Consider the following 19,271-nt stretch of genomic DNA (forward strand, 5'->3'; position numbering starts at 1 on the left):
TTCCTCTCTTAGTAACAATAATAACATACGAGTATACGTAAGCTCGTTTCAGAGACTGTTTCACGGATGTTAAATTCTTCCATGAAACTCGTTACACATCATTTCACAAGTACAAACAACGCTTCGTTACGTTCATTTTTTTCTTTGTCCACAAATACTTTCAACAAGATCGTCGACAAAAATTGTTTGAACTTGTAAAATAACTTGGCTATAAATCCTCCCAGGCCTTTTTTGTACTGGTATCCTAGTGATTGAATTGTTCGCGTTTTTCGAATACGAAGTAAAGTACAGGTGATTGATATACAGTTTCAGAAAATGTTGATTTATAATGATGCGAAAAAAAGAACAATTTCTCTTTTTCTTTCTCGAGCTGTGTAATGATCTTTACGTTATATAAAACTCGTTTGCAAATAGATTACTGCAAACATTAATTAATATAGTGACTGAGAGTCGTATATCAATTTAATTTAATATAATGCTTTAAGATTAGATGATATGTTCTAATCATCAACAAATTAATAATGTTACTAGAACAATAAAGCTTCTAAAAAATGATTGAATGAAAATTTATGATAAAGTAGAAACAACAAGCTTTAAAAAAGGCCTGTAAAAACTCATGTACCCCGTCAATGACTAGCTTAAGGTATTATGCACATATATATATACATACATATATATACACACACATACATATATACATACATATATATATATATATATATATATATATATATATATATATATATATACATATATATATATATATATATATTCTTGCTTTGTTTTAGCATAAATGTTTCAATGGCATTGCATAGTTCCTTAAAATTTTTGCAAAGTGCTCAACTACTGTACCAACGTTTCTTCAACATTCTAATATTTCCTAATTCATTCAACTCTGCTGACAACTATAATATTTCGTTTAAATTCTACAAATGATTTTGTGCCCTTAAAATGACATTTGGATTTACAAAAAATAATAACAATTAAAACAATTTATTTTCTTGTGAAAGTTGATTTAAAATTTATATATCGATTTGTTCTATTTAAAAATGATTGAAATTCTATTAAAAATTTTCAATGCAGTCAGCAAAGACATTTAAAACGGAAACAATATAGACGTTATTTTCTGGTATGTTGAAATGTTCAACAGATAATGAAATATGTAAGAAACATACAAAATCTAACTGGTCTTAGAACTGCACTTTGATTAATCTTTCCTTATCTTATTATCCTTGACCCTGTACTCGTTATCATAGTTTTCTTTTACTGCATAATTTTTGTCAATCATTGCTAGTGATAGTAAAATACTACAGGAACGATTTGTAACTTATATATACAGATAAACAAATTGCGCGTACGAATGCAGTTCAGCGAAAATCGTTATAACTCTTGTACGTACTCCACGGCTTTAACAAGTAATTCGAATATCAAATATTTCTATTTTTGTCGCATTAATTGCGAAAAAGGTAGAAATTCGTAAATACTTGTAAGTAACTCAGTATTACAATTAACAATATTGGTTGTTTCTGTATGACTGTTACTTAAAATTTCATTAAAAAAAAAAGTGATATGCATATTATTATCATGCACAATTAGTCAATGAACGTTTTTGCAATTCATTCTTGACATGACTTTCGAAGAAAATTATTTTGAAAATTTGTTGAATTGTTTTGTACATATTTCGAAACGATTGAACATCCTTACAAAGAGTTGATTAAAAGCTGAACAATGATTAAATAACGATTCCCTTGCAATGAGAATTATTAGACCGCCATAGATAGTCAGCGAAGAAATTTGATTGTTCGGACAAGCTGCACGTCGATGTATGTATGCCACATAATTTACTTAAACTATGTATCCTTAAACTATGGCGTTGCTAGTGATCTCCACATCACATTGCACGATATACGATACAAAAGTAATTCATTTTGTACATACTTTCACAATGAGGGCATTTCGTGTTCGACATGTCCTCATATCGAATACATCGTTGTATACGATATTTTTTCTCTAATTATGTTTTCAGTCGTAACGCGGCATCAAGCCATGCTGTTTCACACAAAATCCCGGAAAACACAATTTTAAAACACACCTACGCAAATATACGGTGACTGCCATGCTCACCTCTCTTAGAATGCACATTTCCTAATTCAATTTAATATTTCTCGGGCCTTCGATCTAAATATTATATTCGTAAAAACAAATGTAGAGCTTACTGTCATAGACTATACTTTGAAAGCACCTACAAACGTGAAATCGTATTGCACCACTTTAGTTCACTAGAAAGAGGCTCCCGTATTGAAAGAAATTCGTACAAAACGATAAATACAAGCTACACTGCCACATTTGATATATTCGCACCTCTTTTTTTTCATTGAATAGTACTTGGCACAACAGTCACTTTACTGTATTGTTCGTCTGACTGTCCAGTAGTATTTTGTGGCAGTGGCTTTTCAAACCTTTCGTGCTGTACGTACGGTGATGACACTGTTGACGATCTATGTTGATCTAACTTTGGATTTTCTGCTATGGTAACGTAACCAGTACTTTGTTTGGCCGTGATAATAGGCTTCTCCACGTCTAATTTGGAGTTTGGTTTTGTACCACCTGTTTGCCAACACAAAGGATACGTTGTCGTAGCATCTTCGTCGCTTCGATCCTCCATCACTTCCGAAATGGACACTTCTGGTTTTCCTATCTGTTGTTGTTGTAACATTTGGAAAACAGAACTCGCAAGAACATACGGCTTCGATCCGTCGGTTGTCGAAGTTTGAAGCGTAACGGATTTCTGCGAAGACTCCGAAACGGCTGGTTGGAAATTTGATTTCTTCGAGACCTCAGGAATCGAGGATACGGAAACATACGGTTTCGACGAAGAATCCAACGTGGACGGCAAAGACGTTGGACTTGCAAAAGAAGAAACGAACGGTTTGTTGCACGAGTCGGTCAGTGATGTTGATGCAAACGGAGTGGACATTGTCGTACTTCTTCCACCATCAATGCCGCTTAGAGTGAATGGTTTTTTCAATGAATCAATTAAACCTGTTTGCACGTACGGCTTAGACGTTTTATCTGAAGCAGAAAATGGAATTAAAGATTCTAGTTTCGCTTTGTTCGACTCCGTAAATGTTAAATCATCTAAATCGCGCAAAGCATCGATTGTTTTCTTGTCCTTTTGTTTCTGTTCCAAAGAAGCTAAGGTTATGTAGGGATTCGTAGGTTTACTTTCTGCTTTAATAGGTATTAGCGTATCCGCTGTAGATTCCGTTAAATCACTGTCATCCTCGGATTTTGATTTCACCGATTTTTGCACAGAACCTATAACGCTATAGCCACCAGCAGTTGAAGTTTCCTTAGGAACAGGACTTGGGTTACTCGACAGTTCCTCGGATGATGGCATACTGATGTAGCCATTTGAGGACCGGGTATGTTGGGAAGTTGTACAACCTGTACTGTCCGTTAAATTTGGTGTGGATCGTGCCAAAGATAATGTATCTCCAATGATGGGCTCTCCAGATTTTGCAACCTTCACATATGGTTCCCAGCGTGTTGCTTCTGTTGTAAATCCTGGTCTAGTAATTCCAACATTTCTTTGACGCAGACTCGAAGACTCCCAAGCTGGTAATGTTTCCAGTAATTTATTGGGTGACACGGGCATCGGATCTATCTCGGTACCACTGTCACTCGAAACTTGAGAATCTGATGTAAGAGACGAGGTAACGGATTCTTGTCCGCATGAGCAACCGCTTGAATCCGCAGAAGATTGTCGTATGTGTTGTTCACCAACCTTCTGAAGAAGTTTCTATAATAAAAATATATGAAATAAAAATAGCAAATGCAGATCGTCTATTAATGATGTAATACTTGTTCTTGTAAGAACTGTATATTACCATGTTCGGTGCTAATCCTGGTGGTAATTTTACTTCAACATCCTGCATAGCTTTGCATTTCAACCACATTCTATAATAAATAAAAGTGCAAGTGAAATTTAGTCTATAAAATATTGTGTACCAAACAAGATATACATACCTCTTTGACACGTGTCCAAGACAAAGAAGGATCGCGACAATACTAACACCTCCTATCACCCATATTATGACCCACACACTAAACGATGGTCCTGTGATGTAATCAAATTGTTAAATAATTGTTTCGATGTAAAGAAAAAGAACAAGGTATCGGTATAATAGAATAAAATATTAACTTACCATCACTGTAACAGTTTCCCTCACCAAGTTCAGACCAAGGACCCTTTAAATGTGTATTATCCGACCCAATATTAACAGCTCTTACACGAAATTGATACAATCGTTCCCGTCCTACAGTCTTACAGTCAGGAATAGGTAATTGAGCTTCTACAATGTTTTCAGAAATAATATTAACGATTAAATTATGTTTCCAGTAAATAAATTTATCTTTTACAATATTACCTGTCCTAGTACTGTTTTGTATTTCACCATCACTTGAAGATATTTCATAATAGTCTAAATGCCCAGCTGAATATTGAGGTTTACTCCAGATGACGATCACCTGGCTAGAATTCATGAAGCGCACATTGGGCACATTGATTTTTCCCGGTACTCCAATCTTTGTGACTTTATGGATTACAGGTGACTTAACGCTGCAAGATACAGTGCATGCTGCTACGCTGATACTATAATTTGTGTGTGCTAGTAGATTCTTCAATTCGATACGATTTGCTTCTTCGACTTTTTGCGCTTCTTTATTATAATATACCTCATAATATCGTAATACACCGTTCAGCGCATCCGGTGGTTTCCATGTAATGTTCATTGTTGTGTTCGTCACATTAATAATTCTAACATCTCGCGGTGGAGTTGGTGCAGCTTCAAGCGTTGTATTATATAAAGGATCACTGTGCAATCCTTCTCCACTTTTTGTTAAAACAGCAACAGTCAACATATATGTTTTATACGGCTTCAAATTATTTACTATTCCGTGTATAGTGTGAGGATCGGCTCTTATCGTTGTATTTAGTTCCGGACCATCGCAGTTCAAAACATACGGCGAAACAATAGGACAGTAGTAAATATTAAATCCCTCTACGATTCCAATGCGATCCGAACAATCTAGTTTCCAACTGACTTCAATAAAATCGGAGCCAATTCGATTTATCCATACGGATTTCATTTTTCCAAGAACTTTAGTGTGGATCACAGTACACGAAGCCCATGCCATTCCACTACTTCCCTTGTTTGTATTTGCAGAAATCGCAAATTGGTACACTTTATCGGGTTCCGGCACAGTCATATTGTAAATCGTTGTATTTTTCGACACATGTACCCAATCTAGATAACCCTGTAATTGTCAATTTTAGTAGGCATACTTTTTATAATGAAGTAGTTGGCAGTGAATGAATACATACAGTGCATTGATAAGGACGATCGCGGTCGTTCTCGCACCAGAAAATTGTGTAATTTGTGATTTCTGTATTCATAATTGGTGGTTTCCAGGATAACTCATACAAGCCTCCATCAAACGCAATTTTTGTAAATGCTATTGGTTCGTGCGGTACTGTAACATAAATACACATTAACATTCATTTATCATACATGTATACATATGTTAAACAGTATTGATCCTTTTAATCTCTTTATGAGCTTACTTTCGTATTTACTAGGTACAAAAATTTTAGCACGTTCTTTATTTGCTCCAACAATGTTTGTTGTAACAATCTCAAATCTGTAACTATTGAAACTAATCCCTTTGAATTTAGCATAGGTTGTTGTAGTTTCATTCGGAATAAGTGATAATTTTCGTCCATTCTCTTCCACATGATCAATCTCGTACTTGAAATTGTCACCATTTTCTAAATACTGTGGTATAGCTTGCCAATACAAATACACGTCCCTGTTAACGTTGTTCTCCGCTATTTCAAAACTTCCAATATCGGTTTTTGGAGGACGGCCAGGTACTAAAATATCAAATACATAAAAATATAAGAAGTATCTTGGAAGAAAGCTAATAGTAAAATAAAAATTACTGTAAATATAGCTTACATCGTGGCGGTGTTCTAAAAGTAACATCACTAAATTGACTCCACTTATCTTCCCCAGTCGCAACCGCACTTTTCATAAAAACTCGTACATCATAGCCAGTATTGGCGTACTCTAACCCAGTAAGATTGTAGTATCTCTTATAAATGCGAACATCGTTTGTAATATTTATTACCTAATAGAAATTTATTATCAGTGATCAATATCTCATATTATTTAATGTTATTGTAGTATAATAAAGTTTGTCTTATACTTACTTGCCATTTCTGATGATCCCACTGATTTTGATACTTTATTCTATGATGTAAACCGGGTGGAAAATTCTGCATTGGAAAAGGCACGCTCCAATATAATAATGCACTGTCAGACGTTTTATTAATAACTGACAGGTTAGCCGGTTTTGCAGGAATAACTACAAACATTTATATTATCTTATCATTGAAGTTTTAATATACCGAAATTAAATGCAAAAACAATGAATAAAAACCATGAGCAAAATGATGAAATTTATACTGAAAACTAGTGTTTCCTAATACATTTTCCACATTTAATATAAACGTATAATATTCGTAAGGCTGTCGGTAAATTGGGTTCGTAGATGTATCCCACAAACACGTATTTGGTTTCTGATTTTCTTTTGGACATGGATATAACTTTCGTCCTCCTGCTCTTCCCGGCAATTTGAACACAAGCATAAATCTCGTTGTAACGTTGTTCTGGACTGGATCCCATGAACAATTCATATTCTCCCAATTTTGAGATACACACGTGAAGTTTTGTGGCTCTTGAGGTTTAACTGTTAATAATTAATAAATACTTAGTGAGTTAATTTAATATTTATAAAGAACACATTTGTATTAAGTGCAAATTTTCGTTTTTTATATAAAAGTAAGTTTTAAGAAAAATATATTATATTTATGCTTATAAATGACTCTTTGTACACGAAGTTCACTATGAAAATAATCTTATTTCAGATAATAAAGAAATATAAATTCCAAGATACAAAGTACATTAAAGTATTCCTATGATTTGAATGAAAGCACTCTCAATGCCCACTCTTGTCTCTATGAAATATTTTTTGTCCTAGCCTGATAAGCATATATGAATGACACTATTTTGTAGGATCTTCACACTAGAGATGTAAAATTAGTAAAATGATTACAGTCTATAAATTATGTGCTTCCTCATGATTTTAAGATTCAGAATTATTTAACATAACATTATCTAAAATAAAATACTTACATCCAACTACAACTTTATTCAAACAAACTGCTTCCTCTTGCTTATTGTAATCATTGTTTAGCCTTAATTTACAGTAATACATCTCTTCTGCGGGTGGGGGTTTCTCTATGTCCAACGATATTGTAGTTTCATTGATAATTGTAATAAATTGTGGATCCATCTCTTTGTTACTACGAAAGAATACAAGATCCGAGGCATTTTTTCCAGGAAATTCAGCATCCATGAATGTTTGATTCAATATACAAAGTATTCTCAAAGATTGACCATGTTCGAGAACAATGTCCCCTTGAGGCCAAGTTCCTTAAGGAAAAAATATTAACTTATAAAATAATTCACTTTTAACTAATAATTAATTAATAGTCACGTTTAATAATAATAAAATATGACTCATTTACTAAAGTACATTGTAATTTCATTCTAAATTTTAGCTTATACTGTACACCCAATGCATTAAATATAGATATATGCATTTAGCACCAAGCTAGAATTCCAAAAGGAGAAGAAAGGTACATGCTTTATTTATAAACTCAGCTGTACTAGAAAGATGAACGAAATGGATAATTAATTTTCTGATTAGTTTTGTGCCTAAAAAATACAATTTATAGCCATTGTTCCACTAATTGAATTATTTTGCAAACATTAAATTTATTTAAGCTACTTGCTCAAGTTAAAAAATAAAACAGAAATTATATAGGCTTATAAAACTTACTTCCAGGTGTTTTGAGACCAATTGCACATTGATTCGGATCTGCATTGCATAATGTTGTACCCAATAAAACAATAAAGGGGATTAAAAATGTTCTCCAAAAACAATTCCTCCACTGTGTACCAACTTTTTTTGTAATTGGTAATAGCAAATGCTTATATACTTGACTTCTCCATAAATTGCATGTATTAAAACATACATAACTATTTGAAACTTGTTTTTGTTTCTGACAATGCATTATATTACAATTACAAATACAACAATTAACATTTTTGCTAGACATACAGCGATTGATTGAATATACTTCGGAAGAATATTTAAGAATTGCTGAAATTTCAGCTGTGTCACACAATTCATTTTCTATCCTGTCAATAATGTTTTTCTCCTTAGAAAGACAAATATTACTTATTACATGATTACTTTTATTTTCACATTTCTCTGAATCACAGCACAGAGTTTCTGTCATCCTATGCACATCCAAAGATTTAACAATATCATGTTTTGAAGCACTTTCTGAATCTGATGGTGAAAATTGAAACATTTCTTGTAGAAGTCTTTTGAAACCTGCTTTGGTTGAAGACATCTTGTTCTCCCATCACTACGAAGAAACAAACAATATTATTAGCTATTAAAAATGATATTATTAACACAGTTTAAGAACAAGGATATAAACAATACAATACATCAAAGTAAAGTCATAAGAAAGTGAAAAGTAAAATATTTTGAGATATCATATAATAATATAGTATCAAAGCTACACGAAGACTGAATCCTTATGATTGCAGAAGATGAAGATAAGACGGATATTAATGGAACAAAATATAGTTTTGATTGGTAAATTCAAGGTCACAATATATTGTTTTCATATTTTTATATTATACATTTACAGTAATGCATTATGAAATTGATGTCATAGTTTGAATAATCTAGTAAGTATAAAAGTTATGCAACATTTTATTCAACAAAGTATTTCACAAAAATATTTATAGAATAGTTTATAAAAGAAAATAAATAATCAACACAAAACCTTGGACATATTATAGTGATTAGATATAAACAATTACAACAAAATACATAGAAAAACGCAACACTAAGGATATATATTTAAAATCTTGTTTATGTAAATGTATTGCATGTTAATTTTATACGTTATGGTGTTATACCATAAACATATATTAAATAATTGGATGGATTAGATAAGTGGAACAAATTAAAATCAGAGAGATAATTTTCTCAAGTAAAAAATTATAAAATTAATTGTTCACAAAGTCAGATTAAATAGTATTGTTTGATAGGACTCAAACAAGATTTTAAGAGAACATGCATAATAGAACATAGAATAAACTAATATCTTGACTACAAATTTATTAATGTATATATTGATTTTCGAACTTAGCAGAATGTTTCTTATAAATTTAAATATTCTTCATAAAAATACTTCATAAATAATCATTAACACGAGATATAACGCTCTGTTACTTGAAAAAGCATTGTATAATAATAGTTTTAACAATATGTAAGTAAAATACGGATGATACGAGTAATATAAAAATTATCAATACAGGTTGGATGCGGTTGTATTCATTTACACTGTTGACATATCTTTTGAACAACTTCATTAATCATAACTCGTCATTGCTGTTATTTACTAGAAAAGAATAATTATCGGAGCAATAGAAAAAGTTGATAACGAAAACGTAATCAGTGATCACGGTCATGGCGCAAACGAAGCAGAGAAAAAGATTAAAAAAAAATATATATATATATATATACACGCATATACATGATATAGCGTGTATCATTCGTAGACAAATTATTTAGTAAAATGCGGTACACAACCGTTTCTACCATGAAACTACGGAGCATTCTCGCAGATATTTGAAACGCGTATCGCATTGCAAGCGTTACAATCGTTTATTTACGAGTATACGTTCCTATGTCCACGACGTAACGCGTTCCGTGTAGATGCTTGTACCTCGTATTCCGTCTTGTCGTCCGTTTTATGTGTGTGTGTGTATTTTATATATATATATATACACATATATATAATATATAATATATTATATATATACACACATACACATATATGACTACTCGCACGCGCGCGCGCGTACTATACGTATACGTGTAGCTGCATGTACGATGGTGCGATCTCATGAATGCTGGCCCAACATATACAGCGCACGCGTGCACACACAGTGTATAACACGCGAAACAATGCACGTAATCAAGTTCATTTACGTATGCAAACGTATGAAACGTTACAATGTTCTTCTAAAGAATATGAAAAAGCATACGTTCAATCACTTAGAAAAATTTGGTAATTGAGAATCAGATTTTGTTTCACGGAGAAACCGATCGACACGACATATTTTATGGGAGTTGGGAAAGTCCCAAATGGTCATTCTTTGATTATCCAATCATTTCTATATACTCACCGTTAGTGAGCGATTGACGAGTTTCCGCAGATCCCTCATCACGCTACCATATATACTATATTCGTCTCCAGTCCACTTCACCAAACTTAACTACACTTCGGGGCGGTCGAACGCGAACCCGTTCTACCCGCTGAATATATCTTCTGGCCACCGTAAAGCGCTTTGAGATTTAATATACACGAATTCTCATGAAACACACCGTAAACACGCAATCACGGCACGGTATCACGAATCGCAGCCGCACAAATCGGTCGTGTCACTTCATATTTATGAAAAAATTCTGTTTACATTCGCCCAGAGGGACCCACGAATAAATATATACGATACACATTCTGGGTAAAATACGTGCGATCAATCGACAGTGGTGCCAACATATCAGCGATCTCTCATGAGAAATCAAGCGACAAAATGAAAAGTGATGGAACATGCTCGTTACTTGATTTCTTGAAATTGAGCGTCTTTAAGATGTTTTAAGGTGTAAGATTTGATCCTTTTGATAGAACTCAAACGTAAAATGGAGAAAAGAAATGCATTTCAAGCGTTATAGCTTAACGACATGAGCTGACGTCACAACGAGACGTCAAGCGTCGCATTCTTGGAAATGTAGGCGCAGGTTTCATTGTGACCGCGATTTTGTTCAATAGGCGCCGTTTTTGAAAGTATTTAAATATTTATTTTTTGCATATAGCGAGTAACAATAATATTTAGACAAATATTTCAATTTTAATTTAATTATTTATACATAAAATAAAGTTTCAAGCCATTGGATTTAAAGTTATTGTCCCAATAGATTTTATATATTGCAAGAATTCCAATTTTTTTCATTATAATGTGTACATTTTATGGGAGAAATAAGTTTGTTTCTTCATCACTTATTAATTGAAAGATAAATTTAGCATTATTATCTGTAGCTATCTATGATTAATACACGTATTAACAGTGATATTAACATAATAAACTTTTTGTAACAATATCCCTTTTGAATTGAACAGAATCTACACTATCAAATATTTTATCCGCAATAAATATAAAACGTTGATTAACAACAAAGTGGTTTCAATTTCTAAATTCAGAAACTATTGATTTTCTGTAAATATATATAACATACCTTGACAAGAAACAACATCACAGTATAAGTATAGAAGACATGGAGTTTTTTTAATAATCAAATTACAAGAACTGTTAATACATTTTAATTGAAAAATTATTGCTTCCTTCGTGAAGCTTATAATTATTAATAATAATATTACATCATTTTAAAAAATGTGTATAAGTTGTGTGTGTGTGTGTGTATATATATACACATATGTATATGTATACACAATTATTTTTAAATTGTTTATGGTATCCTACATAATATACAAATTGTGTATATGTATACATATATAATTATAAAAAATAAACACAATAGCTACGGTATAGGGTGAAGTATGATCCACTTTAAATGCAATTACCACTGCTTATCATTTACATGACATACAGTAAAGTTGCTTATTCGAGCAAATAATGAACAATGATTTTCCATGCCTATTATCAGTTTTTATAAGCACTGGTCTTTTTTTCTACACTAATAAGATTTAAAAATATAATCTAATTCTTACTTTATCTCGTTTACCAAATAACATTTTTTCCTAGTCATTATGAACTTACTAGTAAAAAAATATATTTATTAGTTTTTTTAATATTCAATGTATCTAAGTATTACAAAAAGACAGGAAGAGGTTATTTTGACAAGAAACGTTTTTGTCTGATCTCTGTTAATTCAAGATTTCTTCTCAGTCGTCATCTGTTTATTACACATGTTACTGAGTAATCAGTAAGAAAGAGACAACGTTCAAAAGAAAATTCTAAATAGATAATGCAATTGTCTTTAGATTGATCTTCTGCCTTGCACCTCAAAACAAAGTGATCGATAAGTGCATATGCTTCTTTGGTTGTATCAGTACTTAATTTAATTATTGCTATACGTACATATTTCATACAGTTATAATAAATACTTAAAACAAAAACTATATCGACAATATTCTTTTTTAAATGCTGCTCAAGATATAAGGCAGTTCAATGGACAAACAGTAATCAATTAGATTCTACAAGATTTGCATATGTATGCTGAAAAGTATTTAAATGGAAAATCAAGGCCACAATAATGTTATAAAATGAATATTTAAATATATACGATTACGAAGGAGAATGTAAAAACATTACACGCAGTTAATATATTTCCAGTTTACAATTTCTCTTCTTCAAAAAGTTACGAGTGCAAATTGGCTTCCTATTTAAATACTAAAATAACTGACTTCTATGCACTAGATGGATATAGATACTATTTGCCAATACAAATAGATTATACTCCATGAATATTTTACATTTCATATATTATTATAGCCAGACGTTCTGCACAATGAACTCTAATATAAATTCATAGTTTAAAAATGCAAAATTATTTAATACGTAGTGAACAGATTCAGATCTTGAAAAGGTTCTCTTCCCAAAAGCTAATATTTAATATTAGAAAAACATGAACTTATCAAATTAATAACGTAGACACGACCAAAATGCTATTGTCGTTTATGTTAAATATGCTTATCATAAATATCTATTTTTGGATGAACAGCAGTTTAATAAAATGAAAAATCGAACTTTCTGACGTTTTTTAGGGTGCACACCCATCTCGTGTAATTTCAATAAATGTCTGCGTGGGGTGCCCTCATCAATCGGTCGAATACTTATTTGGTCGATTGTGAAATTACTCTACAATGAAGTTCAACAAACATTTATAATTACTTCAAAAGCTTAAGCGTTTACTTAGTAATTTTGTTATTAAATATGGTACACGCGCAAGGCACAATACTCTCAAGCTATCACACGTGTTAGGATGAATTAATATTCTTCTCCTTTCAATAATTAGATCATTTAAATACAGAGTTAGCACCAGTCCAATCTTGTTAGAGTGAGCAAGTATCGTCCCTATAAATCGGGCTTTTTACAAGTCACATTCGTAGCTGCAAGAAAAGTCATTCACGCATTCCTTTCCTCAACTGAAAGTTTATAAAGATTTCTTACTTTAAATTAATATTAATACCACTATAAAATATTTCATTGAGAATCAACAACCATGTCCTCGATATTCGCATTAATGTTAAACTGCATTATGTATAATTTGAAGCCCGTGTAAATAATATTATTGAATATGAAAGCTGTGCGACATGTGAATGGTTGTAACACTTGATTTTCACGTGTCGCGTATAAAAAAGTATTTATCTTACTACATACCTACGTATATGTATAACCAACTCCATAAAATATACAATATAACACACTGTTTCCCTTTTGCACCAGATATTTCTGTACCAAATGTCTTAGTACTGCAAAACAGTATTAATCTAACTCTCACTGCAATAAAACAATCTCTTGCAAATCATTCTTTCCTTTCTCGTATTGTCTTTAATTGTTTTGTTTCTTACTATGGGTACCTAATGTTAAACTTTGAAGCTTTGTGTAAAATTATAGAGAAAAGTTGCACAGAGGCGACGTTAGCATTAGTATCGTCACTTGCAGAAGTAAATACCGTTAATTCTTTTAAGATTAATATGGTGTTACATAAAATGGTTAATTTCATATATTCATATCGTAGAGGTGTGGAGGAGCACCTACCACTGAAGGCATTTGACAACCACGTCGAACTAAAAGTCGGACGGATGGTCCACCATTTCGTATAATTTCAATGGCCTCTGTATGTGTCATATTTTTAGTATTGATTCCATTTATTTCAATTATTTGATCTCCGACCTGAAAATTGTTATTAATATATAAAATAAATATAGCATAAGAATTATGCCTCAATGTAATAAATTACTATATCTCAATAATAATATACTTACTCTTAATCGATTATCAATGGATGCAGGACCATTTTCTGCAATTTGCAAAACAAATAACGGCATATTTTGAAATTCACGTCCTCCACGTATACTAAAGCCAAATCCTCGAGTTCCACGAGTTAATTCAACAGCATGGTACTGACCTCCATCTCCATCACACGTTGGTTCATCCTACAATAACACAGTGCAACACGAATTTTGATTTGTAACATCCATTGGGTAATTCTTATACTATTTATAGTCCTAAACACGAATCCGGGAGAAGAATTGGTCTGTCATCTTCAATTTTCGAAAAATTGTCAATTTTTACGTAATATCTCAATTTTATCGAAAATCTTGGGTTTTTACAAAAATGTGTGTTTTTCGAAAATTGAGGGTGATGGAGCATTTCTGCTCCCGGATTCATGTTTAGGACTATACATAGTACAAGAATCACCCAATGGATGTTGCAAAACCGAAAAAAAAGTTGTGATTTGTTGCATTGTGTAATTTACGTTATATTATACATATTCAACTGAAGGCTAAAGGTTATTATTGTAAAAACTTAAAAACTTAATAATACCTTTTGAGAAAGAGAAGTATTACTGCAACAATCGTCAAGAGGGTAACCGATCGTTAATGTAACAGAATACCCAGAGTCTTTAATTAAATTCACAATATCTTTGTGGCAAACGTTTGTAATATCTACATGATTAACGGCAAGTATGTGATCTCCGACATTTAATCGTCCACATCTTTCCGCGGGAGAACCTTCAATTATTCTGCCAATCGTCGAACCTGCTTTATTAACCGAGGAAATAATTACAAAGCCAAAACCTTCGTTTTCCATTCTAGTAACTGTCACGTCATAAGGATATTGGAGATTCATTTGTCTACTGTATGGAGCTTGAAGATTTTCTGGAAGATGCTCTTGAGTGTTAATTCTACGACGTATTCCTAAAGTGACCCTGCCATTTTGAGCAGCAGCTATCATTAACTGAACAACGTGGTGGTGCGACGAATTCATAACACTTTCACCATCGACAGACATAATCAAATCACCTGTATTCAATCTGTTATCTAAATCGGCTGCACCACCAGGTACTATATGTCCAACTGAGACCTGCTGACAGTTACATTATCAATACCTTTGATTTCCTTCAGTCATAGATGTTAGCAATTATTTAACTCACTTGAGATCCTTCCTCCGTACCGCCTACTATTCTAAATCCAAAACCTGTATCTTGTCTCACTAAAGTTACCAATGTCTCTATCCATTCTATATCAGGCACAATCGGACACACTAATTCATTGGTATACTGAGGATATCTAAAATTTAAATATTTATTTGTAAACTTACAAGAACTCGCATGTAAATTGAATACAATCAAAATATTTACCGTGGTACCGAACTGGAATGTGGTTGCTCATGCTCGAAACTCGTAGTCTCTTTTCGTTTATCCCATATTTCACCAGTATCAACATTTTGTTCTTGGCCAATAGAATATACATTATAATCTTGTTCACTATACTGAGAATGCGACTGCGATGTGTATAACTCTTTATAATAGTCTGAATGTAAACATCCGTTTTGTTTCAACATATTATCATGGTGAGGTATATCGATAGAATACACATCGTTGTTTATATTTAATTTATCGTTTGTAACCCAATTCCTTTTTGTGGTATTTCTTACAGAATCATCATCTAAATTCGTCATTGCAGAAAAATTATCGGATAAATTTGTAATGTTTGCTTTATATGGATCAGTATAATACATGCCATGAGTATACTCCGCGTATTTATATCGATTATCGAGTGGGTTTAGTTCGTTTTCACTTTGTTCGTTCCAATTTAATCTAATTGCATTTGTTGGTGATTTTGGATGATTTCTGGTATCTATAAGTGGTGTTTTTGGTCGGCTCGGTACAACAGCTTTTGTTTGAGTGCTGTAAATATCAGCAGTTGGTGTTTTACTTCTAAAGAAGTCTTGCGAATTCTTTTCCTTCTTTTCATTTGACTTTGAAGTTGTTCTTTGTACATTTATCAATGCTTCTTCATTGCGAGGACAATCTTTTAGAACTTGTACTACTTCAGAGTGACACATATTCCTCACATTGATATCATTTATATTAACTAAAATGTCACCTTCCATCAAGTTTTTACACCGTTGACGATCTAAAATTTTTTTAACTTTCTGACCGTGAGCAGAATCTGCTATTGTAAATCCAAAACCCATTGTTCCCTTTACTATTGCAATACTAAGAAATTCTGGTTTGGAAGACATTGGCGAATCTTTACAATCGTTTAAATCACTGTTTTCTGACAAAAGAATATCTGTGCTACTGGGTCTTTTAATTGTATTAATTTTATCCGATATGCAGAGATCTGGCATTGAATTAACTGAAGTTGTGGCAAGATTTTCACCATTTTGAAGACTATGTACTGGCAAGAATGTAGAATCCAGAAAATTGAAACGATCATTACTTTGCAAAGCAGGATCCAGATCCGTGTACATCCTGGGATCTTCTGTTAAAATGTCTGAGAAAATAGAATTTATTCTTCTAGTAAAAACATATAATTACTTAACATGCTTTTTACCTGGTGCATTAACAGCAATGGTGGTAACAACTTCTGTATTTGGATCATTTGGATCAAACGGCAATGGATAACCTCGGCATATTTCTAACGTAACAGTTTCACCACTGCCAATTGATTTAAAAACATTTACCATTTCATTATGTGTAAAACCCAGAACACAAGTATCATTAACATACACTAGGACATCCCCTGCAGTTGATAATATTTTATTCTTAAACAATCATTCTAGTTTCTATCAATAATTTATTAATATAAATTTATACATTACCAGTTTGTAATTTTCCATCTAACCATGCTGGACCATTTGGTACAACACTTTTTATTTGTAAAAATTCTTCTACCGAATCATCTCCACCGACAATGGTAAATCCTAGTCCCCGTGAACTTTTAATTAGTGTTGTCCTTATTCTCTGACCCTTCAGTTTATCAGGGTTTCTAGTAAAATTAGGACTCTTTCTTTCTCCTAAACCTTGTTGTGCACGTTTAGCTTGCAGCACTGGATTTTCATATTGAGTTCTACGATTTACGTGGTCTATAAAATATGTACCATAAAGAGTATCATCTATTTTCTCCCAACCATAAGGTAGTTCATCGTCCAGACATTCTTCGAGAGATCGTTTTTGAAATTTGGATAAACGTGGATCCAGCCAGTGTGAAGTACCTGTATTATGGCTGTAACGATATGGTCGATGGATATAAACTTTTAAATAATTATACAATGAACAAAGTATATTCTTAGCAATTAATATGCTTTGTACGTACTCTATAAAATAAACTTCACCAGTTTCTGTGTAAGCCTTTTCCCAATTTGGTGGCAAAGGTCCTAACTGGTCGTTTGAGGCTTGATTACGACTTCTATTGCTTTGCTCTTGATTGGGTATTCCTGTATTTGGTTCTGAACCTGTATTGTACAAATACGTAGGTGGAATACGATGACCAGTTTCATCATTGCCACTAATTGCTAATACCTCCTTGTCCATGCTTTCTCCTGCAATTGTATACATTAGAACTATGTATAATAGTACACAAAATATATTGTTTAACAACAATTAAACATAATTATCTTTATACCATCATTGGTATTATCAATAGACGTTGCGTCCTCTGTTTTCGTAGCCATTTTATGATTCCTTGAGTTCCACCTTAATACCCTAACGAATAACAATAATATTACAAGAAACGAACAATTTATAAGTATATATACATCTTCTCTTTGTTCAAATTTGATTGTTTTAAGTAAAATAGTGTTAGGTATGAAAATTTTAACAAAACTGCTTTTAATTTATAAATGTGGAAAATCATACGTTGAATAAATAAAAGTCAAGATTCATAGCAGACAAGAAATATTATTACTGGCATTGATATACCGTATCAGGATTACAGATTATATTTCACACGTTACGACACCTTTTATGCAATATTTCCAAACATTCCTCGCGTTACTTTGGAATTAGTTACATGCACACGGTAATCACGTTATTCAGATCCGTAATCCTCGCGACTCGAAAATTTTTTTATCCATGATTCCAAACATTTGACAGATAAAAGGAAGACGAAAATGTTGACAGTCATTAGAAACCTGGCTTCTTAACACCGGTGCACAGTATCGGTATACACGATATTCTAGACAACCTGACGGACAGGTGTCCACGGTAAAATTACATAAAGTAGGAGAGGAACACCACACGGCGGACGTGAATGCATTCTTACGAATGCATTCACCCAAGAGAGCTTGTGGGTAGCCCACATAACGCGCATCATTGAATACAACTTTCTATCTAGGAAAGTAACGTGTCGCGACTCTCTTGAAACGTAAATAAGCTTTTGTCAATAGACGCTACCGTGAAATCTAACGCTATTACCATGCATACCTTAAAAAAAAACGTTACTTTTAGTCTCTTTTTCTGCCACAGGCGTTCGTAGAACAAGATTGAGATTGGCATGAAAATTCGCGAAGTGGGAAATAATGATACAGTACGGGCTAGGAAAACGTATATTCCGTAGGTAGTTTCTTCCACGGCGATTTACTTACACTGATTTTCAGCGATGCTGTTCTCTATTGATTCAACCATCGTGGCTCAGCCGTGAAAACGGACTGAAATATTTCGACACTGAATCACTTTGGGGTCACAGGAATGCTCATCATTTTCGAAATAATAATGGAGTGAAACGTACTCGCACTCGTCATACAGCTACATTACACACGACACTGCACCACACGCAACTGAGGCATTTAAGCGACGATCGTGTTTGAGCAGCACCTTACGGTTAGATTATGTACTTGTTCATGGCGCGATGTTCAAATGAAAATGCATTCGGACCTATATGTATAATACATACGTACATATGTATATTCAAGTCACAAAATAAACATTTCTTATTTTATAAATTTCTCTAAATAATAAGC

General features: G+C 32.8%; 2 protein-coding genes across 8 annotated transcripts; both read right to left on the bottom strand.

Annotated features, from left to right (window-relative positions):
- Positions 1 to 778: 778 nt before the first annotated feature.
- Positions 779 to 10,794, bottom strand: Dome (cytokine receptor domeless). Its single transcript, XM_076322047.1, has 13 exons — positions 10,404 to 10,794; positions 7,969 to 8,563; positions 7,260 to 7,559; positions 6,505 to 6,813; positions 6,275 to 6,429; positions 6,021 to 6,192; positions 5,627 to 5,935; positions 5,387 to 5,535; positions 4,431 to 5,319; positions 4,209 to 4,355; positions 4,030 to 4,120; positions 3,891 to 3,960; positions 779 to 3,802 (listed from the first exon to the last, which is right to left on the bottom strand). The coding sequence occupies exons 2-13, from the start codon at positions 8,546 to 8,548 to the stop codon at positions 2,372 to 2,374; spliced, it is 4,602 nt and encodes a 1,533-aa protein (XP_076178162.1). The 5' UTR covers positions 8,549 to 8,563; positions 10,404 to 10,794; the 3' UTR covers positions 779 to 2,371.
- Positions 10,795 to 11,580: 786 nt separating this feature from the next.
- LOC143152000 (membrane-associated guanylate kinase, WW and PDZ domain-containing protein 1) lies at positions 11,581 to 19,219 on the bottom strand. Of its 7 annotated transcripts, none has more exons than XM_076321596.1 (12): positions 18,897 to 19,219; positions 17,936 to 18,015; positions 17,627 to 17,852; positions 17,133 to 17,536; positions 16,865 to 17,053; positions 16,046 to 16,804; positions 15,664 to 15,970; positions 15,457 to 15,592; positions 14,847 to 15,389; positions 14,285 to 14,455; positions 14,058 to 14,192; positions 11,581 to 13,154 (listed from the first exon to the last, which is right to left on the bottom strand). In XM_076321596.1, exons 2-12 carry the CDS (start codon positions 17,982 to 17,984, stop codon positions 12,990 to 12,992), a joined length of 3,084 nt encoding a protein of 1,027 aa, XP_076177711.1. In that variant the 5' UTR covers positions 17,985 to 18,015; positions 18,897 to 19,219; the 3' UTR covers positions 11,581 to 12,989. The 7 variants fall into 7 exon arrangements, 5 of the variants coding, with proteins under 5 accessions (XP_076177711.1, XP_076177710.1, XP_076177708.1 ...); XR_012993473.1 differs by adding an exon at positions 13,677 to 13,796 and having other exon boundaries at positions 13,014 to 13,441; positions 15,664 to 16,804; positions 18,897 to 19,214; XM_076321595.1 differs by having other exon boundaries at positions 15,664 to 16,792; positions 18,897 to 19,218.
- Between the last annotated feature and the right edge of the window lie 52 nt (positions 19,220 to 19,271).

The sequence above is a fragment of the Ptiloglossa arizonensis genome, chromosome 10 (assembly GCF_051014685.1).
Source record: "Ptiloglossa arizonensis isolate GNS036 chromosome 10, iyPtiAriz1_principal, whole genome shotgun sequence".
NCBI lineage: Eukaryota > Metazoa > Arthropoda > Insecta > Hymenoptera > Colletidae > Ptiloglossa > Ptiloglossa arizonensis.

Coding starts and splice junctions, on each gene's coding strand:
- Dome (XM_076322047.1), bottom strand. CDS start 8,548: ATGTCTTCAACCAAAGCAGGTTTCAAAAGACTTCTACAAGAAATGTTT. Junction 7,560..7,968: donor TGGTCTCAAAACACCTGGAA/GTAAGTTTTATA, acceptor TTTTTCCTTAAG/GAACTTGGCCTCAAGGGGAC. Junction 5,320..5,386: donor ATCGTCCTTATCAATGCACT/GTATGTATTCAT, acceptor TGACAATTACAG/GGTTATCTAGATTGGGTACA.
- LOC143152000 (XM_076321593.1), bottom strand. CDS start 17,984: ATGGCTACGAAAACAGAGGACGCAACGTCTATTGATAATACCAATGAT. Junction 16,805..16,864: donor CATTGCTGTTAATGCACCAG/GTAAAAAGCATG, acceptor CTATTTTCTCAG/ACATTTTAACAGAAGATCCC. Junction 14,193..14,284: donor CCATTGATAATCGATTAAGA/GTAAGTATATTA, acceptor AACAATTTTCAG/GTCGGAGATCAAATAATTGA.